This window comes from Notamacropus eugenii, chromosome 6, assembly GCF_028372415.1.
Source record: "Notamacropus eugenii isolate mMacEug1 chromosome 6, mMacEug1.pri_v2, whole genome shotgun sequence".
Classification (NCBI taxonomy): Eukaryota; Metazoa; Chordata; class Mammalia; order Diprotodontia; family Macropodidae; genus Notamacropus; species Notamacropus eugenii.
In genome coordinates this window covers 91,635,214-91,656,719 of record NC_092877.1, presented here as the reverse complement: position 1 = coordinate 91,656,719, position 21,506 = coordinate 91,635,214, and the positions used below count along the sequence as shown (strand labels likewise).

The following is a 21,506-nucleotide window of genomic DNA, read 5'->3' as shown; positions in this document are numbered from 1 at the left end:
CAGGAAATGAGGGAAGTTATTAGAGAATTTTCAGGACCAGCTTTGTACTCTGAGCCTTTGTCAGAACAGAGCAGTTTGGAACAGTGTACAAGTATTCTATCTAAGGAGCCTAGGATTCCCCTCTGGGCCCAGTGTTGGAGTGTCATATCTGGGCCATTTTCTATCAGCTTTTCTAGCTATTAGGGTTAGTAGGGAATATTGATCTTTCCAATACATGGCTTCCCTTCGTGTACATATTCTTTGGTCCAAATGAACTGTCTTTCTCACCATTCCTCATACCTGTGATGCCAGCTCCCATTTCCATATCTTTGCGTTCCAGCTATGCTTGGAATGTACTCCCTCTTCACCTTTGCCTCTGTCTTAGACTGCCTAGTTTTGTTCAAGGCTCAGTCCAAGTGCCACCTTCTACGTGAAACCTCTTCTGATCCCTCTAGCCACTAGTGTTTGTTTTCCACCAAATTAACTTGTGTCTGTTTTGTATTTACATGTCTCCTCTAGTTAGATTGTAAGGTGCTGGAGGGCAGGGCTTGTCTTTATATCTCCAACATATAATATGTGCTTAATAAATACTTATTGGGTAATTGATTGATCTTGCTAGCCATACACCAATATTTCTTTTTCTGCTTCTGTTTTCACCTGTGGGTCGTTATATAGGCATGCATATACATATTTAGATACTTGGTTACCTATATACTTTCTTAATCTTTTCCCTCCCCCATTCCCGTTTCTGTACCTCTCAGCATTGTTGCCTCCCTTTTCAGCCCCAAATTAAATGCTGCATGGGTTTTTGTCTTTTCTTTGGTAATACTCTGATAAACCCCGGTGAAGATATAGAGAAATTTTTATTAAAAGCTAAGTTTTATTGGTCATTCTGCTTCTAGTTTCTTGTTTATCTAATAAATCCTCTGGACAGCAGACAGTATTCTTCTTAAAGCACAGGTCTGACCATGGTAGTCTCCTGATAAATAATTTTCAGTGGTTCCCTTCTGCCTTTAGGAAAAAAAATATTAGGCTCATCTTAACAGTTAAACCCTTTGCTATCTATTTTTCCTACTTTTTTTCTATACCAGATGGCCTTCTTTAGTAATAATTAGAGGGAAAAAGTGGCATCTTGACAGTCAAGACTCCTTGTTAATTTTCCTTTCATCCCTATGCTTTCCATTTCCCTAAGTGGGGAGAGAGGAGAAGAAAGAGTACTCCGACTACTTTAATCATCCCTTCCCTTCCATTCCTTGCATCCTTACCTTTCCTGCTGGAGTGCTTAGCATCCATTTCCTTGCAGTGGGAGCAGGCAGGATACCAACTAACTGGCCAACCTTATTTAATCCTCTCTTTGATAGTCATCTGGATAAGGAGATGGTAAATGGGGAAGGAGAGAGAAGCAAAGAGAAACACATGATATAGTAGGGATGCTGTGAAGAGAAAAGTGTTTTGTCATCCCCCCTTTCCTCTTCTCTTTCATATCTCAGTCTTATTTCATCATCCAGAACTGCTTCACCATTTCTTCAACCATCAACCTCAGAGGTAAATTGGTGTGGGGGATGGATCATCAGACTAAAAATTGAGACTTGAATTCTTTTTAAAAAGATAATATATTATTTTTCCCCAATTACATATAAAGACAATTTTTAACTTCCCTTTAAACATATTTTTGAGTTCTAGATTGTCTCGCTCACCTCCTTTCCCTGAGATAGTAAGCAATTTGCTATAGGTTGTACATGTTCAGTCATGCAAAACATATTAAAAGACTTGAATTCTAATCTCAGCTCTGACACTAGCTGGGTAACTTTGGGTAAATCATTTAATTTTTGTGAATTTGTTAATGAGGGGGTCAAACTGGATGATCTCAAGAAGCTCATTTAAGTTTATACTTCTGTCTTTCCTCTTCCATCATGCTAGAGCCCCTAACTCAAGCCAGTAAAGCTGTAACCGATGGCTTGGTGTTTGGGGACTTTTATTCCCATTGGGGAGTTTGGGAGTTGGTGATAAGAGTCCTGATTCCTTTGCTTGGGGCAACAATTGGGGGAAGATGTGTTCCAGGGCCCCCCATCAGTTCATGTTTCCATACTTTACACTTCATGGTGGTTGAGTTCTGTGATATTGATAGTATAATACATACCGTATTTATGAAATTAGACTGGACTTGTGACTTAATTGGTGAGAAAACTCCATCTATCAATGCAGTTTGATGTCTTTGCAATTCTGGATCTTGGAGAGTCTCCTAGAGAGTTAAGTGACTTGTTTGGTGTCACATAGTCACTATGTGTCAGAGGACTAGAACCCAAAACCTCCCAGCTTTGAGGCAAGTTATCTATACACAATGTCATATTGCTTCTCATTCAAGATACACTATGAATGAAATGTGGGCTTCCTTCCTTCCTTCCTTCCTTCCTTCCTTCCTTCCTTCCTTCCTTCCTTCCTTCCTTCCTTCCTTCCTTCCTTCCTTCCTTCCTTCCTTCCTTCCTTCCTTCCTTCCTTCCTTCCTTCCTTCCTTCTTCCCTCCCTCTGTCTCTGTCTCTGTCTCTGTCTCTGTCTGTCTCTCTCCCCTGCCGTGCCCTCAGAACTAAAGCAGTATTTAAATTATCTGTCTAGGAAAATGTTTTGGGTTCCAACCACCAATTTTACCAGCATATTTTTGGAGTACAACCTCCTTGTAAATTGAGAACTACCTGAGAAACGGTATGGTTTAGAGGAAAGAGTGTAAGATTTCGGCAGGAGATTAAGTCCTGATTCTGATGTTTAGTACCTGGGACCGTGGCCAAGTCATTTCAGGTTTCTGAACCTCATTTTCTGGATCTGTAAAATGGGGATGATGATACCAATTTTGCTTTGTTGTGAGGATGGCTCTTTGTAAACCTTACCGTGAACTTTAAATGTGAACTACTTTATTACATGAGGTGGGGAAGGGAGGTGGCAGATAACTCATTAGAGTTAACAGGCATGGAAGTAACTAGATAGCTGGCATTTTAGTTGATGGGTTGCATTTTGCTAACATTAAAGCTGTTTGGAGATTAGTTCCCTTTGTTATAGGATGCCATTTGCATTAGTTTGAAGTCAAAATTAGTTCAGCTAAAGCAAACAACTGTGTGAAGACACACGTGAATTTCAGGTTTCCTGTTGTTCCCCTTATGTTTCTTGCTAATATCTATGGTGTTGTTATATGTGTCTGTAAGATGCTATAGAATAGAGGCTCAGGTGTCCCTCTCCCCAGTTGGGCCGGAGGGGTCAGGGGGCCGGGTCTGCTCCGTACTCCAACATGACGGCCGCGGCGGCTATAAACGGAGCCAAGCACAACTTGCGAGCCGAGCTGAAGCAGCGACTACGGGCACTCAGCGCCGAGGAACGGCTCCGTCAGTCCCGTCTGCTGACCGAGAAGGTGATTGCTCACAGTAAATATCAAGAATCTCAGCGAATTTCAATCTTTCTGAGCATGCAGGATGAAATTGAGACAGAAGTAATTATCAAGGATATTTTTCAGCGTGGTAAAACATGTTTTATCCCTCGATACAAATTCAAGAGCAACTCCATGGATATGGTCAAGTTATTTTCTGCAGAAGAAATTTTTTCACTTCCCAAAACTTCCTGGAACATTCATCAGCCGAGAGATGATGATGTGAGGGAGGAGGCTTTGTCCACAGGGGGTCTGGATCTCATCTTCATGCCAGGTCTTGGATTTGACAAACATGGCAACCGCCTGGGAAGGGGGAAGGGATACTATGACACCTACCTGAGGAAGTGCTTGCAGCACCAAGAAAGAAAACCTTATACGATTGCTTTGACTTTCAAAGAGCAGATCTGTGATGCCGTGCCGGTGGGAGAAAATGATATGAAAGTAGATGAAGTACTCTGTGAGGGCCAGTGACCTCTGTGGTTCCCAGTGACAGGGCTATGGAATGGTCTGAGTAAAATGATACACGTTTCTTGTCTCCTTTCCAAAAATCAGTTGCAGCTCTATCCTTGTCTCATTAGGAACTGGATTGACTTTGGTGTAATTAGAAAGGATTTCGTATGAAATATTAGTTAAAAATCTTTAGCAATGTGGATAAAAGAACATTAGTTAAAGGTGAACATTGCATTTAGTGATTTTTCTTCCTAATTTCCTGGTCTTAAAATGACAGGTTTTATATTCCCTTTGAAATGTAAATTATGAATGAGATTCTGTGGTCCACCTTGCATGATGAAGAGAACTTAACCTCCTTTAGAACAAGCCTTTTGCTATATTCTCACATGTCCTGTAATGTCTCTGCTGCAGTCCCTAAGATACATGGGAAGATCTGATAAATATTAATTGCTTTGTTGATGTTTGTTTCTGGTTCAGACTTTAGAGAAGGCAAATAGTACTCATCCCGACTTTATTAATCCTTTTCTTTGTTCACCCAACCTGAAATTTGGGTTTAATACTTCATAGCTTTGGTGGGTTAAAGTGACGTAGGATGCAACAAAAATTGCTCTTTGGTTTTGCAGCTTAATATAATTCACCATGATAAGTCCCTAAATGCCTCATTATAGGAAAGCTGCCTGTTAGTATCTCTAGATTCTAATGCCAAGTTTTGGTGTTATAGCGATTATAAACTCAGCTCCATTTATTTGGGATTTCTGACTTGGAAATAAAATTTGCCTTAGGTGGAAAGTTGGCTGATGACATTTCACCTGGGGAACAGTATCTTCTTTGGTTGTGATAATAACTTAAAAGTGACATTATTTGAATAATTTGTTCATAATGGCTTAGAGAATTGGGTGAGATTTGAGACTTCATGTAGAAAGAGCACAGACACAATGCAAAGAAAGTCAAGTAGGCTACAAAGAATGAAGAAGGTAGAAGTAACAGGGTGGGGGAGTGGGTAGGGAAACTACCTATGAGCTATAAAGACAAATACTATGTTGGTTAAAAAAAGTGATTCAACACTATTTGATATTTTGAGTTATTTAGACTATAAATATTAATGTTAACTACACTGTAATTATAAGTTTCAATACTGATGCTTTTTTATAATTAAAACTTTTTGCTATAGAGTGAAAAAAAAAGATGCTATAGAATATCTATAATACACATACACATAGTATCATACTTTCTCTCTAACTAGGTTATTTATATACATATATGTTTATATATAAACATTATAATAAATTATGCTTATGTGTATGTATGCATATATAAAAATATTCACAATGTTACCAGGTAATATCACATATATATATATTACCAACAATATCTTTCAACAATATTTTGTGAGTAGGTGTCAGTATTTTATTAGTTCCTATATAGGCTATGTTTCTCCTTTCCCTTCCCAGTTTTGGCTTCTGTAAAATTTAAATGCTACCTAAATACTTCCCCAGCCCAGCAACTGCTTTTTTGTGTGTATTACATAATCGTATTTCATTTCAAGAAGAGGTGATCTACATTCAGGAGCTGACTGCATCTGAGTCCAGTAGAGTCTAGGTGTAACATTCCCCTTTCTCTTTCCCCCCAGCCCCCACAAGTTTTACCATATCACAATGCCCTTATTAGCTATTAATTAATGCCCTTGAATCATTTTCAGTTTACAAAAATATTCTCCCACATATATCATGCCATACTCAAAGTTGAGATTAATAAATATTTCTCAGGGCTGCATTAAATACAGCTGCCACTATTATTCTCAATGATAAAACAGGGAAGAACATTACTAATCAGTTCATTGGCTGTCCATTTTTGAACTTTTGAGGAGTTCATGTATTTGTGGTACTTTTCTTTGTCTTTAACATAATTGGAAAACCAGCTTAAAACCATTCTCTAATTCTTCACCACTTATTTTTAGTGAATGACCTGCTCTAAACTACAGTAGACCTTTGTTGATAACTTTCCGAGTTATCCATGTATCATAAGTGGGACCAAGTTTTGATATTTCAGCATTCATTCATTCATTCAGTCCAGTGTCACATGAAAACTTCTGTATACATTGCATTACTTAGCACAGCTTATCTATTTATTATAGTTATAATTTAGAGAACATTCAAGACAAATCTAGCTTCCCATAGAGAATGGTGGTAGCCCTTCAAGTCATGGCGTACAAATCTGGAATCATATATTTGCAGAGTTGGATATCATAGGATCGTAGATTTAGAGCTGGAAATAACTTCAGAGGTCATTTAGTCAACTCCTCCCCCCATTTTACAGCTAAGGAAACGGAAGCCCAGAGAAGTTGTGACTTCTCTAAATTTATAGGTTTAAAAGTTTACATGGAAAGGCAGAGCCAAGATTTGAATTGGGTCCTCTGACTCTAACGCCTCTTTCAGAGATCAGTTAGTGTAACCTCAACTCAAAGCCTGACTGCTGTTTGCATTATATGAAACAAGCAGTCATGTAGCCTTCCCCGAATTATCTCTAGTCAGGAACCCACTGCTTATGAACCCTTTTCCATCTCAGTGCATTCAGTTGTTGGGCAGCTGTAAGTGTTAGGAAGTGTTTTCTTATGGCGAATGTGGATAATTAAGTTAAATTAAAAAGCCTTCCTGTAATTTCTACTCATTGCTTCTAATTCTCTTCTCTGAGACCCAAGCAGAATAAATCTGGTTTTCCTTCATATGACAAGCTTTCAGTTAAGTTAATATAGTTGACATGACTTCCCGTACCACAAGTCTTCTCCAGAGGAAATCTCTCCAGTTTGTAATTTTTTTAAAACTCACCCCAGGTGGCACAGATTTGAAGTGTTCCCATCTTGATCCCCTTTCTGGATGCTTTCTGGCTTGTTAATCTTTGTGGGTTATGATGAAGGAAGCTGAAATTTAGTAGGAGCAGGCTTTCCCTCCTTCTGGACACTTTACTTCTGTGAAGTGAAACTTCAGATCGCATTCCCACCTTTGGCCAACACATGCACACTGCTATCCATTCAAAACCTTCCAGTCATTTTCATATAACCAGCTTTCTAGCTGCTGACCTTGTGAGATTGATTTAAAAAAAAAAACCAACCCTTAAATTCAGGATTCCATGTTTATTCCTATTCAACTTAATCTTTTTTTAGCTTCTTCCAGTGGAGGGACAACACCATCTCCTACAAACAGTGCTGGGAACGGACACCCAGAATATGTTGCTATTGTACTAGTTCCAGTTTTCTTCATCATGGGACTTTTTGGAGTCTTTATCTGCCATCTGCTTAAGAAGAAGGGCTATCGGTGTACGACAGAAGCTAAACAAGATATTGCGGAAAAAGTTGAAAAGATAGGTAAGTGACCCTGATTTTTAAAAAGAGGAACTCCTTTTCCCTCCCCCCAAATCCCTAGCCAGTCAACCACACATTCTGATTCCTTGGTCACTTACTTGTTTTTAGAGGGTTAAATGAAATTTGCCTGTGTAAATCCCACTCCACTGCTCCCAGCTCTGCCCCCTGGGGCTAAGGAGAACACGCCTCATTTCTTTTCCTTGTGACAGCTGTAAATATTTGCAAACAACTGCTGTATCCCTTCTCCAAGCTAAATGGCCCCAGCTCCATTAATCAATACGTGAGTTCCTATCATTTTTGTCCTGTTAGAAAGACAACCTCAGGCCAGGACTTTTTAGAGTGGCAATTCATACTCTTTCTTTTTGTGTCATGGACCCCTTTGGCACTTGGGAGAAGCCTGTGGTCCCTTACTCAGCAGAATGTTTGTAAATGTCTAAGATAATATACATTAGGATAACAAATGAAACCCAGTTAATATTGAAATAGTTTTTAAAAAAGTTCACTGACCTCAGGTTAAGAAACCCTGATTTGGACTTCCTTTAGCAGAAAAAAAAAATCACTGTCACATATATCTCAATTTCTCACTTGCTTCATGTGAAAATTTCATATTATTACAATGCAAAAAAGATTGTACTTTTAAATGAACATGAAAATACTTGGATTAGTAAAAGAATCTAGGGTGATGTCTATAGGCCTCTATCTGCTGTCTATTTTGCTGTGAAATGATCTCAGTTACATATTCTTACAAATAAATAAGCTTGAATGTAAGTTTTTCACTATTTGTATAGAAGATAAGATTGTGAAATACTGAAAACCAGTGGAGGTTCATACATATGAAATCTGGTGAATAAACAACCATTTAAAGGTCTTATTTTTTTCCTCCTTCTTTATTTAGCCAAAAGGCTGAAACTTTAGGGAAGAATGTATCTTCCCCCAGTTCAGAATAGGTATTGAAATCTGACTTGGAAGACGGGATAGATAGGCCCTTTCCATCAGTCTTGTAGCCCTTTGGTACTGTTTTGGCAGAAAGGGGCCCTTTGGCACCAAGGTCATGGGTGAGCCAGGCACTGTGAGGGGAAAGACTTGCTCTTCCGTGGTCAGCTGATGGAGCTGTTATTTTTTCCCACCCCCACTGCCCTTTAAAGGCTTATTGCATAATGAGTCATATGAAAACTTATGAGCAAACTAAGAAGGAAACCTCAGATGGTGTTTGTAAACAGAAAACTGTACTTCTTCCTAGTGGGCATCCCCTCCGCTGGTTAGCTGTCTCAGGATTTCTCTTTTCTGAAATCTCTTGTCCATGAAGCCTAATTTGTGCCTTTCTGTAAGGAAGGCAGCAAGTGCACTCATTCATCCTTGACAGGTCCAAGCTTTGAGGTTTCTAAGGAGCTGTCATTTGTTACATGGTTCACTGTAACAAATGAGTCTGGACAATGTAGAGGAAAGAGAGAGGCTTTTTATTTTTGAAGGTCGAGCAAAGCCAGGCTGCTGGCTGCGACTCTCACCTACAATAGCCTTGTACATTTGAATAGAATTCGTGTTTCCTTATTTAGCTTTTGAAAATGGACAGATACATTTTAAAAGAACCTGGGAAACAATGTTGAGGATGCTGGCCAAATGGAAATTACAGCCATTTGGGCAGTTTTGAAATGCTTTCAAATGACTCCAAGAGTTTTTCTGAGAATACAGTAGCACAGAAATGATTGTTTTCTAATTTCAAAACAAAAGACTAATATTTGAATTGGAATGGTAAGCCAGGAATTGGAGTACAAAGCAAGGAGATTATTTAATTAGCTTCCTTCCTTCCTTTTCCCTGGTCTGATGTGTGGAAATGGGGAGAATGATGCAACTTAAAAAAAAAGCTTAAGGCTTAGAATAAATCCGTGAGGATAGTGTTTTGAGAAGCTGGTAGGAGATTTTGCAGTCAGTCAGTCAATCTATAAACATTTATTAAGTATCTGTGACATGACAGGCACCTTGCTTATGCACTGGGAAAACAGAACAGTCCCTGCTCTCAAGAAACTCAGTCTAATGATGGGACAACAATATGCCAGAACTGTGTATACAAGCTATGTACTAGCGAAGTTGGAAATGATCAACAGACTGAAGACGCTGGAATTAAGGGAGATCAGAAAAGGCTTCTTGTAAAAGGTGGAATTTTAGCTGGGACTTAAAGTAAGTCAGGGAAGGCAAGAGGCAGAGATGAGGAGGGAGAGCATTCCAGGCATGGGAGATGGCTGGTGCAAAAGCCCTGAGTCTGAAAATGGAATGTCTTGTCTGAGGAACAGCAAAGTGGCTGTTGTCACTGGATGATAAACTGTGGTGGTGGAAGGTGTAAGAAGACTGGAAAGGTGGGGAGTTGCAAGTTATGAAGGGCTTTGATAAACACCTAACACAGTAGGAAAACAAACGCTTGTTTTATAGTGCTTGTATGAAGATAATCTTGTTTGAAGGGGGTGACATAGGTGTTCAAGTATCTCCATTTTGATGTTGCTGTAACTGAGATTTAAGTGACTTGCTCAGCGTCACGCAGCTAGTTAAGTATCAGAGGCTGGATTTGAATTCATATCTCTTTGACTTCAGACCCAGCATTAAATCCACTGCATTTGTTTTAAACAAAATATTTGTATTTGATCCTGGATTTGATAGGGAGTTGTTTTTAAAATGTACTTTTCCCACTTATTGACTCTTATTTCAAATACTATTTCAGTCAAACACATATGTCCATGGGCTTTCCTGGGCCTCACCAGGCCAGGCTAGAGCTTTCCTCTGTCTTTTGACAGGGTGGGAATACCTCTCCAGGTTAGAAGGTAGTTCTGAGAATATCACCCTCTCATTTCACAGAGGGCACGTGTGAGGACCCAGGAGGCTAGACAGGAGACATAACACTTGAATAGAGAAGAGGGAAAGGCCAGTAGATCTAGGTGAAGCTAACCTCAATGGAAAAGATTGATCACTTGGGTTGAGCTGGGGCAAGAAGTAGGAAGCCAAGAGAAGGCTGACAGAGCCATGGGAAAGATGAGAACTTGGACAAGGCGACAAAGAAGAGACACACATTGGAGACAGGATTTCAGAGGCATCAGCCTCAGCTCCAGCCTGGTAGCATTGGAGGGATTTCAGGGAAGACCCAAGAAGCAAGAGGACATTTCCAGTCATAGAGTTTCAGTTGTTGAGGGTGGAGACAAGGCCCTTGACCTCTGCCTTTAGGCCCCCCTCATCCAAGGTGGCTCTTATCTCTGCCACAATATGGAGAAAAACTATGTATCTGAAACTGGAGTTTATTGAGATACATGTGTGGCAGGGAAAGGAGGTTTGACATAGTCGGATATGTGGTCTGGGAAGATCACTTTGACAGCCAAGACACAGATAGATTGGAGTGGGGAGAGACCTTTGGTAGGCAGACCCACCAGTAAGCTATTGTAATAGTCAGGGTGATAAGGCCCAACACCAGGGTGATGGTGGTGTCAGAGGAGAGAAGGGGTTCCATGGGAGACAATAATATTACAAAGATAAAATCAGGAGGCCTTGGCAACAGATAAGATATGGGAGGTGAGAGTGAAGAGTTGGAAATGACACTTAGGTTGATCCTAGGTGATTGGGAGTCAGGTGGTGCATTGGATAGGACACTGTGCCTGGAGTCTGGAAAACTTGAGTTCGAATTCAAGCCTCTGGCAATAGCTTAGTGACCCTGGGTGAGTTAGTTAAGCTCTGTTTGCCTCAGTTTTCTCTTCTGTAAAATGAGGATAATGACAGCACCTACATCCCAGAGTCATTGTGAGGATGGATGAGATAATAATTGCACAGTGCCTATAAATGTTATTGTCGTTAGCACTGCTTAGATGGTGGTACCTTTAGTATTAATAGGGAAGGCAAGAAGAGGAGAGGGTTTGCATGGAGAGATAATTAATTCATCCTTGGACATGTTGAGTTTTTAAGGTGTCTTTGGGACATCCAGTTCAAGATGTCCAATAGGAAGTAGTAGATGCAAGACTGGTTTAAGATGGCACAATTTAAAATATAGACAAGCAGTTAAGGAGAAATTCAGAAATAAATATTGACAATAGTTGTATTTTATTTTGTTATAAAATAATACTGATGAAATATCTGAATACTGCATTCCTGACAAATCCAAGACAAATTTAGGAAATTCATACCCTCTCACTGCTTTGGTTGGTTCATTGGGTACCCCCTTGACTCTTTTTGATAGGTGAAATATCCCTCAATTTAAGAGTGAATTTAAGAAATTGAAGAATTGTAGAGGGTGCACGTGATTTGCGAAAATGTCGTCTGCTTTTTTATTTCAGAATTGAATGACAGCATGAATGAAAATAGTGATACTGTTGGACAGATCGTCCATTACATCATGAAGAATGAAGGTATGGTCATTTTAATAATATAATCATAAGTTTGGCAATGTGCTAATAGTATTGAAAACTTCTTGTAGTTTAAAAAATCCGCAGAACAAATTTTCAATAAGAGATAAACTTGTGAACACCTTTGGTCATGTTAATACCAACTGAAGTAGCAATTGAGTGGTCAACCTTTTTTTGTAACTGTAACAACACCTCATTTAATTAACTTTATGTAGAAGTGAACCATTCTACATAAATGAAATTTTCAGATACCCAAAGCTTCTGTTTATAAGCACCAAAAGTTCTGGGGGAAAAAATGTGAGCATTTCTGATTGAAATCTTTTAAAATGGATCTCACCCTTCCCCCACCTTCTTAAGTAATAGCTTATATTAAAACTAGGGCAACATGGTTACTAAACAATAATTTGTATTATAGAATAAAAAAGTATATAGAGCAAAAATGCTTCTTCCAATATGGCCATCATTATAATTTTAATTTGTGAGGCACTGTAGTATGGGAGGACTTTGGTGGCATTTATGTTTTGAGCTTATAATAATATCTTATAGTGTTCATAGTTCTCAATTGCTTTCCATCCGTGATGCTATGTTATTCTCTCATTAATCATTGGGTAGATTGGACACTTGGGACGCTGAGGCTCAGAGAACTTGTCTTGCCCCAAATTATGTCACTTAATAAATATTAAGTACTTAATATGTGCCAGGCTGGGTGCTGGGAATACAAAGGCAAAAGTGAAGCTGACCCTTCTTTATGTATCTGATAAGCTCCTCAAGGAACTTATATACCCATTAAATGGTGACACTGGAACTTAAAACCCAGGTTTTCTCTTTCAAAGTTTAATGTTTTTATCTATTCTACCAGGCTGGGAAAGCCCCAGCTAGGTGGTGCAGTGGACAGAGTGCTAGCCCTGTACTCAGGAGGACCTGAGTTCAAATCTAGCCTCAGATACTTACTAGCTCTGTGACCCTGGGCAAGTCACTTAACCTCTATTTGCCTAGTTTCTCAATCTATAAAATGATCTGGAAAAGAAAATGGCCAATCACTCTGGTATCTTTGCCAAGAAAACTCCAAATGGAGTCATGAAGAGTCGAAAACAACTAAACCAGAAAGCAAGGTCTGCTTTAACCTACAATCCTAACTTAATTAGTGATGCCCTTAGGGGCTCCTGATGACTTGGTACTTAAATAATCTCAGAATCCTGTGCTTTTAGAGTTCTTTAGTTTACCTTTCATATTTTTTCCATCTCCTCTCTTGCTGTTACTTCTTATGGATATAACTTGGTTGTTCTTTGGCTGATGTCCTTCCACACTTTCTAATTGACCTCCAGTGGATTCAGTGTGGGCTAGGGGTAAGTAGATAAGTGGACTTGTGGGAATTTTCTGTAAAATGAGGGTAACTGGACAGTGAGTAAAGTTCAGAAGATATTTCCTATGTGTAAAATGCCTGAAATGTATTGTGTAGATGTTCAGGCAACAGGTAAGGGGACTCTGGGTAAGTGGGATCTTCTTCAGTGCGGCTGTCTAAATACACAGGTGTTTGTACATGGCAGCGATACCTGGTGATCATAAGGCTTGGTAGGGTGGTACGGTAAAGTGGCGTTCCTTGGGTGAGTAGGAACAGGAATAAGTCTTCTCGACCTAATAATAACTTTCATGTGTGTAATACTTTGTGTTTACATCACACGTTGCTGACCACAAACCAGTGAAATAGGAAGGAGAAGTCCCCATTTTAGAGATGAAAAAACTGAGACTTGGAGAGGTGCAATGTTTTTCAGTGGACACATAGGAAGTTAGCATCAGAGCCAGGCCTGGAACCCAAGTTACAGGATTTAGAACTGGAAGGAACCTTAGAGATCTAGTCCCATCCCTTCATTTTGCAGGTAAGGAAACTTAAGCCAAGAGAAATCCTATTAACTTGCCAGAGCTTATCTACGGAGTTGTTTGTAAGTTGTTTGATGTTGTTAAGTTGTTTTTCACTTATGTCAGACTCTTTGTGACTCTGTTTGAGGTTTTCTTGGCAGAGATACTGGAGTGGTTTTTGCCATTTTCTTCTCCAGTTTATTTTACAGATGGAGAAACCGAGGCAAACAGAGTTAAGTGACTTGCTCAGGGTCACACAGCTAATAAGTGTCTAGGGGCAGATTTGAACTCAGGAAGATGAATCTTCCTGACTCCAGGCCTCTATCCATTGCCCAACCTTGCTGCCCCTATGATAGCAATCCAAGCTATAATTAGGCCAGTTGATTAGAACGTGGTTTCAGTGATAACAGGGTTGCGGAAGCTGTTCCATTTGTAACTCTGCCTTTTTGTTTTGTTTCATGACTTCAGGCTACACCAGACATTTCTTTGTCTCCCATTCTTAAACACCTACTTCCCTAGTATCTTTTAATATAGGAGGCCTTTCCCAACCCTTATTCATTCTAGTGCCTAAATTATTTCCTATTTATCTTGTGTATATCTTATTTTGTACAAATATAAACATTGATTTGTGGTCTCCCTATTAGATTGTGAGCTCCTTGAGGGCACAAATTATCTTTTTCCTCTCAACACAGTGCCTGGCACATAGTAGGCACTTAACAAATATCTGACTGACTGACCTACTAAGTACAAGAGATTCTGCTAGACTCTAGCAGTAGAATTATGAAAAAAACCCCAACAAAACAAGCCTGCCCTCTCCTGAAACTTTCTACATTCTTAGACTGAATCAGAACTACCTCTGCTAATTAGGTAAATACTAATAACTTATCAGAATTTTGTAACTTTGCATTTCTGGCTTCTGCTTTGAAGCCAGGATCTTTCATGACTTTATGGGAAAATATCTTTATCCCACAACCAGCTCTACCAATCTGACTGCGAGGCTTGTCTCAGTTGTTGATCTTAGTCTGGGTTCTTTTCCCTGAAATCCTTTTGGTATCACCCTTTGATATCCTTCCTATCACCGTGGAATGAAGACTAAATTCTGATACTATTGTACTTCTGATGATATCCTTATTCATATGTTAATCACATCCTGGATGTTGCAATTCAATGTTGGTTCGTCTGGGCAAGCTGCTAAATGTCTTATGGGATAGACCACAAATCATTAATCTCCTGTAATTCCTTGAACTTTGACTAAATGGAGGGCTACCTCACTCCCCAGTTGTTACTAGAATTGTCACCTCTCTGGTTTTCCTGTTAATTTTTTCTTCTGGTAGGGAGACCAGGAAATGGCTGCTGCTGCTGGAGTTGGTTATGCTAAGGGACTTAGATTGTCTGCCAGGGTAGAAACTAGAGATGCAAATGCTCAGCAGGCAGGCCCTGATTATTTACAAAGGCAAAGGGACTTTCTAGGCAGCTTCTGTGTTAGGGTCCAGAATTGTAAATTTAATCTATGAATTGGTATAGTGGATAGAGAGCTAGCCTTGGGAACAAGAAGGTCTGACTCAATTCTAATTCTATGTCTGACACACAGTGACTTTATGATCCTGGGCAAATTACCTAAGGCCCCCCCTACCCCCCCTCTCAGCCCCCCAGTGCTCCAGACAAACCTTTAGGACTATGAGTTGCAGAGAAGGTGCTCACCTATATTGGTAGAAGAATTTTTCTGTCCTGGACCCTACCTATTGTCAACTGGACCAGACCTGGTCTCTAACCTGTGGGTCTCTGGAGTTGAACAAAGCAGACTAGAGACAGGAGTGTCAGGAATTAAACAGAAGTGTAATTTCAAAGTGAGGAAAATGCTTGCAAACAGAAGTCCACCTTTCTGAGAAGGAGGGCTTATGGCTTATGACTGGGGTAGGGCTTTTGTACATGAAAGCTACAAGAAGGTGGGACTCAATAGTTTTGAGTAAACAGTTCCCACAGTTGGTATTTCTTGGGACAATACAGGTGTTCTTGGGTCCTGTGGGAACGGTGTCTAAGTTATTAGAATTGTTGAGTTTTGTGACTGTCTCAAGTTGTTAGGGTTAAGTGGGGTACAGAACCAGTGTGGCAGGAATAGGAGTGAAGCACCTGACTTGGTTCACTTAGCAATTCAGGAGATTTCATTGATCACTTTGCTGTAGCATGTTGGCTGCAGTACCAACTTCCCTGGGATCCCCTGGGAAATCAAAGCAATACAGAAATTAATATAATTTTGCCAGAGGGTAAGATCATCCAGAGGGTGAGCGCAAAGGATTGTTGTTAAATGCCAAGCTCAGGGCACATCTTGCTTGTTGGACTTCAGCGCAGGAAAACGGGGTGTCTCCTAATATTCTTGACACTATACTAATGAAATCACTGGTCTCGACTCTATCCTCAAATAGAAAGTGTTCCTAAATATTATGTAATTGAGTAGCTCTTTCAGAGAATTAACAAGGTGATTGCTTCTAATAATGTAACTAAGGTTCCCATGACTCATTATGCTTAGATGTACAGAGATTTAGTAACTGGACTTTTGAGGAAAGATGTTCTGATAGAAATTTTGCCTCAGTCTTCTCTCCTCAGATGTAGTGCTGTTCGGGAAAAAAAGGAGAGGGAAGTTGGGGGAGGGAGGGCATTTTCCTGAGAATTCTTTCTTATTGAAGATTTTCTCTGGCCCCTAAATTCGCTTTTTCTACCTATTTCCTGTATGCTTCAGTTAGCAAAGAATTGAATCGTTTAAAGGAAGTCAGCTTACAGATGATTATCAGCTATAGTTAAATTCTTCCGGATGTGAAGGAAATGTAGCAAATGAGAAAGTCTAAGGACATTAAGTATGGTCTAAGGTATTGCTAAGTAAAGCATTTTAGAAGTAGTAATCAGTGTTTATGTTGAACTTCTCTCATCTGAGGCAGCCAATAAAAGCTTCTGAAGGCTCCCCATGCTAGATGTGGCAAAGGTATTGCTAGAAGCCTTGGGTATTTGGATAATGTTGCATAGAGCAGGACTTCTTAAGCCTTTGAGTGTTACGGATCCCTTAGCAGTCTGATCCTTCTCAGAATAGTGGTTTTCAGCATATAAAATAAAATCCGTAAGATTACAAAGAAAATCAGTTATAATGAAATAGCTATCAAAATATATTTTAAAAATGTTTATGGACGCCACTTCAAGAGCTCTGGTATAGAGGCCTGTAGGATTGATGGGCATGGGGGCTTTAAGGGGGACAGTAGAAGAAGCTTTGTTTTCATCCCTGAAAAGAATTCCAAGTGCTTCTTGGTAGCATATAGGGACCTCTTTCCTACCTGGAACTGGTTTCAGTACAAACAAGTGGAATATTTAGTAAGAATTTCTGGCAAATCATGGAAACTCAGACCACTAATAATATATAAAACCTAGTAGGCTCACAAAAGTATAAATTATAAATGTGAGAAGTTTTTAGAGTCAGTATGCTATAGTGGATAGAATTTTGAACTTGGAATCCGATTCTACTTCCTGTATGTATAAGCTGTGTGACCTTGGGCAAGTCATTAACCTCTCATCTGTAAAAGGGAATTATTGTAGGTGAAGTGCTTTGTAAAACTCTAATGTGCTATATAAGTATTAGCTATTATTATTGTTATACAGTTATTAGTATTGCTGTTGTATCTTGGCGAGCTTAAAAACATTTTTTTTTTTTACAATTTACATTTAAAGGGAGAATTATCATGTGTTATTTCTTTTTTTTCTTTTTTTTTTCTTTTTAGTGTTCTACAATCACTACCATAAAACTTAGATTTCTCCCCCCCTACCTACCTACTACCACCCGTCTCCCTCCCCAAGATGGCATACAATTCTATATAGGATTTACATATACTTTCCTATTGAATATGTTTTCACTGTAGTCATGCTATGTAGATGAACTAAAATAAATGGAAGAAATCATATAACAAATCAAAACATAATACACACACACACACACACACACACACACACACACACTCATGATCTACTACATTCTGCGAATGAATTCCATAGTTCTTTCTCTGAGTATGGAAGGCATTTTGCCTTAGAAGACCATTGGGAATTTATTTTTAAGTTCTTGCATTGTTACGAAGTTCCAAGTCTACCAGAAAAAACTCTCACACACTGTGGTCATTGTTGTGCACAAAGTTCTTCTGGCTCTGCTCCTTTCGCTCAGCATCAGATCATACAAGTCCTTCCAGGCTTCTCTGAAGTCTTCTTGTTCATCATTTCTTATGGCGCAATAGTACTCCATTACATTCATATACCATAATTTATTCAACCATTCCCCCATTGATGGGCATCCCCTTGATTTCCAGTGAGTTATATATTTTCTTAGGCAATTCTAGGCAGTTTTAAATCACATAATAACCCTAAAATCACCATTGCCTCTTTTAATGTTCCATTTTTACTGACGTACTCTGTCTTCCATTTTTGATTTTGGGATTTGATAAGTGACATATTTGTAGAGAATGTGAAAGAAACAGGAGGGTGATAGCAGCAGTCATGAAGATAAGTCCAGTTCTCTCAGGCTTAGAATCCATAAGCTAATCTAGTTGCCTTCCTTCCAAGTATTAATGAAAATGGGAAACATCTCAAGATTCTATTTCTCCCCTATGCTGATAATGAGAACAAGTTATCATAATATAATCATTATTCTTACTTTCATTTCTAGAGCACTTTAAAGTTTGTATGATGCTATCCTAATATACCTGTAAGGTAGGTTGCTCCCTGCCATTAGAATAAATACCAATGGATGTGAGGACAGGTACAGTCAATTCTAAGGGTGACTGGTCAATAGATTCCATTGCTAATGTTTAGGCATGAAGTATACATCTTCATATTTTTCAAGCCTTGGCTAGAGTGAGTGGCTGCTTTTGGATATAAGAATTCTGATTCTGAAAAGTTCATTTGAAAAATAAGTTAAGAAGTTAATAAGTTCATTGGCACAGTCCTATGTGACAGAAAATCTGCTATTATTTTGGCTTTTTATTCCCTTCACCACAAAATTCTCATTGAGACAAAAGCTTCCTTTTTGCTTTTGAGGAAGGGAAGGAAATAAGCATTTCTAATGCGCCTACTGTTTGCCAGACCCTGTGCTAAGCACTTTACAGATATTATCCCATTTACTTGTAGAAAAAGCATCTGTCTTCTCTCGTCCAGTATAAAGCTGGTCTTTGCTCCTCAGACACCATGAGCTTGAAGTCATTGTTGAGTAACATTAATCGTTACAAACCAGCAACAAAAATGTCCTTCATGGAGGTCCTTGTTCCTTGGCCTCAACATTGAAGGATGTTATTTGGTGCATAAAATGTTAAAGTTGGTGCACATGGCAGATGGTTGGTCCTTCTCTTTTATGTCTCCAGGGTATTTTTTTATGGTTCTTATAAGTTAGTTATGAAAGTGGTACTTCGACTTTTTTTTTTTTACAAGTATTCACATTTTTATATTTCACTGAGTGAAATTTTCAGAAATATGCTTAACTATTTGATGACCTCCTATAAGCAGCATGGAGTAAATTCCCAGTTCTGGTTCTAACCCCAGCATTTATTTACTAATGGTACAACATTGTGAAATTCTCTCTGAAGCTTGTTTTTCTCATTTGTACCTTACAGGGCAGCTTTTACAAATGTAAACCTTAATGCACTTTATAAATGTGAGTAGAGTGGTGCAGTGGAAAGGGTGATAGATTTTAGAATCAGAGGCCTAGGTTCCAGGAAGGAGCCCCATGTCTTAGTCTCTGTAGGTCAGTTTCCTCATCTATAAAATGATAAGGTTGAACCAGTTGGCTTTTAAGGTCCTTTCCAGATCTAAATAATAATAATAATCGTAATAATAATGTAGGCAGCTAGGTGGGGCAGTGGATAGAAGACCTGAGGTCAAATCTAATCTCAGACACTAGCTGTGTGACCTTGGGCAAGTCACTTAATCTCCGTCTCAGTTTTCTTATCTGTAAAATGGGAATAATAGTAGCCCTACCTTCTAATGTGGCTATGATTATGAGGTTCAGATCACATAATAAATATAAAACACTTAACACAGCACCATGTAAATATTAGCTGTTATTGTTATTGTTTCATGACAATCTGACAGACATAGAAAGAATTGAAGGGAGGAATGGGGGACTCTTATAAACTCCCTTGCTTTCATTAACTGCATAGGATTACAGCTGTATTTGAATGGTTTTATTAATAGTAGCCCAATTCAAACTAGGCTTTGTTACTCTGTACCTGGAATGTTAAGATGATTTAAATATTTTGTATCCATTTATGTAGATTAAATATGCTTCATTTTTCATAGGAAGCTGATCTCGGTGGTACATAATACAAAAATTAATCAACAAACCTTTAAGAAGGACTTGCTATGTGCTAGTCACTGGAGATACAAATACGAAGAGTGAAACAATCCCTACTTGAATGGAGCTACTTAGATTCTCAGGGAAAGAAGTTCAAACCCTGACATCTTCTTTCTGCCTCTGTGGTTTATTATCAAGTCTCTTTATTTCACTTAACCTCAGTTTCCTCATCTATGAATGAGAAGGTTGGACTATATGATCTCTAAAGTCCTTTCTAGTTAAAATTATCCATTTTATTTTTTAAAATTAAATTTATTTTCTTATTACATCTTAAGTTCTGTCTTCTTCTGTCTGTCTCCCTCCGTCCCTCCCTCTCCACCCCACACTAGAGAAAGCTACCATTTGACCCAGATCAACTTAGATAGATACAGACATACATATATGTAAAACCATACGGTACGTATTTTTTTGATCAGCTCTTTCTCTGGAAGTGGATAGCATCTTCCTTCACAGGTCCTTTGCGATTGATTTGAATGTTTCTAATACTCAGAATAGCTTAGTTCACAGTTGTTCTTTGAACAATATTGCTCTTACTGCATTCAGTGTTCTCTTGCTCGTTTCACTCTTCATTATTTCATGCAAGTCTTTCCGTGCTTTTCCAAAGCCATTTCTTACATCATTTCCTATAACACAGTAGTATTCCACCACAATCATATACTACAACTTGTTTAGCCATTCTCCAGTTGAAGGATATCCCCTTAATTTCCAGTTCTAAAATGATGCATTTTCAGTAGAGCATAACTTGAGTTATTTTTTCTGGGTATTGACAATGTGTTTCCATCATCTTTATGGAGTATAACTTGGTTACCTTTGTGATCAAAGAATTGAAATTTCCATATGTCTGACTAGGACATCAGGATGTCTTTTTTGGAATGGGCTTATGGAATAGGGCAAAGGGGCCACTTGAAAATGAACTCTAACCCGCCCCTCATTAACACCATTTTCTTACCAACTCAACCAAACTCTACATGGAGTAGGCTTGATGCTGTATCATTATTTCCCACTAAAGTTTAGAGGTCTGTTTTTCAAGCCAATTAAACACCAATTTATTAAATACCTACTACATGTTATTCCCTGAGAGCTTTCAAGAAATTTCCATTCAACTGGATGGAGGCAACATTAAAGTCAGTTAGCATTTATATGACACCCACTATGTGCTGGGTACCATATTAGGCAGTGGTAAACAAAGAGAGGAATGGAATAGTCCTGTCTTTAGGGGGTTTATGGTATACCAGAAGAAACAAGATATTTTGATAAAATATATTCTCCTGGGTAATTGGGCCTTTCTTGATTTTCTCCAGTTTTTAGTGCTTTCCCCAAAACTCACATTCCTGTTGATGCATATATTTATATATATGTATATACATATATATACACACATTACATATTCCAATTATTATATATTTCCAATTCTGAATTTGACATATACTAACTATATGACCCTGGGATAGTCACTAAATTTTTCAGTGCCCTAAGCAAATCTTTAAAATGATAAATTCCAGAACAGTTGTCTTTCTGTTTTGGTAGAGAGAATTTCTTTAGTGGAAGCTATTTACGGTGATGAAATCCCAGATTCAGGCTGTCTGTACTGTATTAACTTTCCTATGTTCCTGTTGTCTCTCCCTTCCTTCCTCCAGTAGAATATAATCTCTTTGAGGTCAGGAGCTCTTTCCTTTTCATCTTTGTATCCCCACCACAGTGCCT

At 38.8% G+C, this 21,506-nt stretch overlaps 1 protein-coding gene and 1 pseudogene across 2 annotated transcripts in view; both read left to right on the top strand.

Moving 5' to 3' along the window:
* Nucleotides 1-21,506, top strand: part of RELL1 (RELT like 1) — a 70,038-nt gene that overhangs the window by 21,585 nt on the left and 26,947 nt on the right. For both annotated transcript variants that reach the window (XM_072620452.1, XM_072620453.1), the window contains exons 2-3: nucleotides 7,002-7,202; nucleotides 11,504-11,575. In XM_072620452.1, coding sequence (XP_072476553.1) covers nucleotides 7,002-7,202; nucleotides 11,504-11,575 — 273 coding nt within the window. The remainder of the gene's footprint in view (nucleotides 1-7,001; nucleotides 7,203-11,503; nucleotides 11,576-21,506) is intronic.
* Nucleotides 2,514-5,025, top strand: LOC140511407 (5-formyltetrahydrofolate cyclo-ligase pseudogene; annotated as a pseudogene).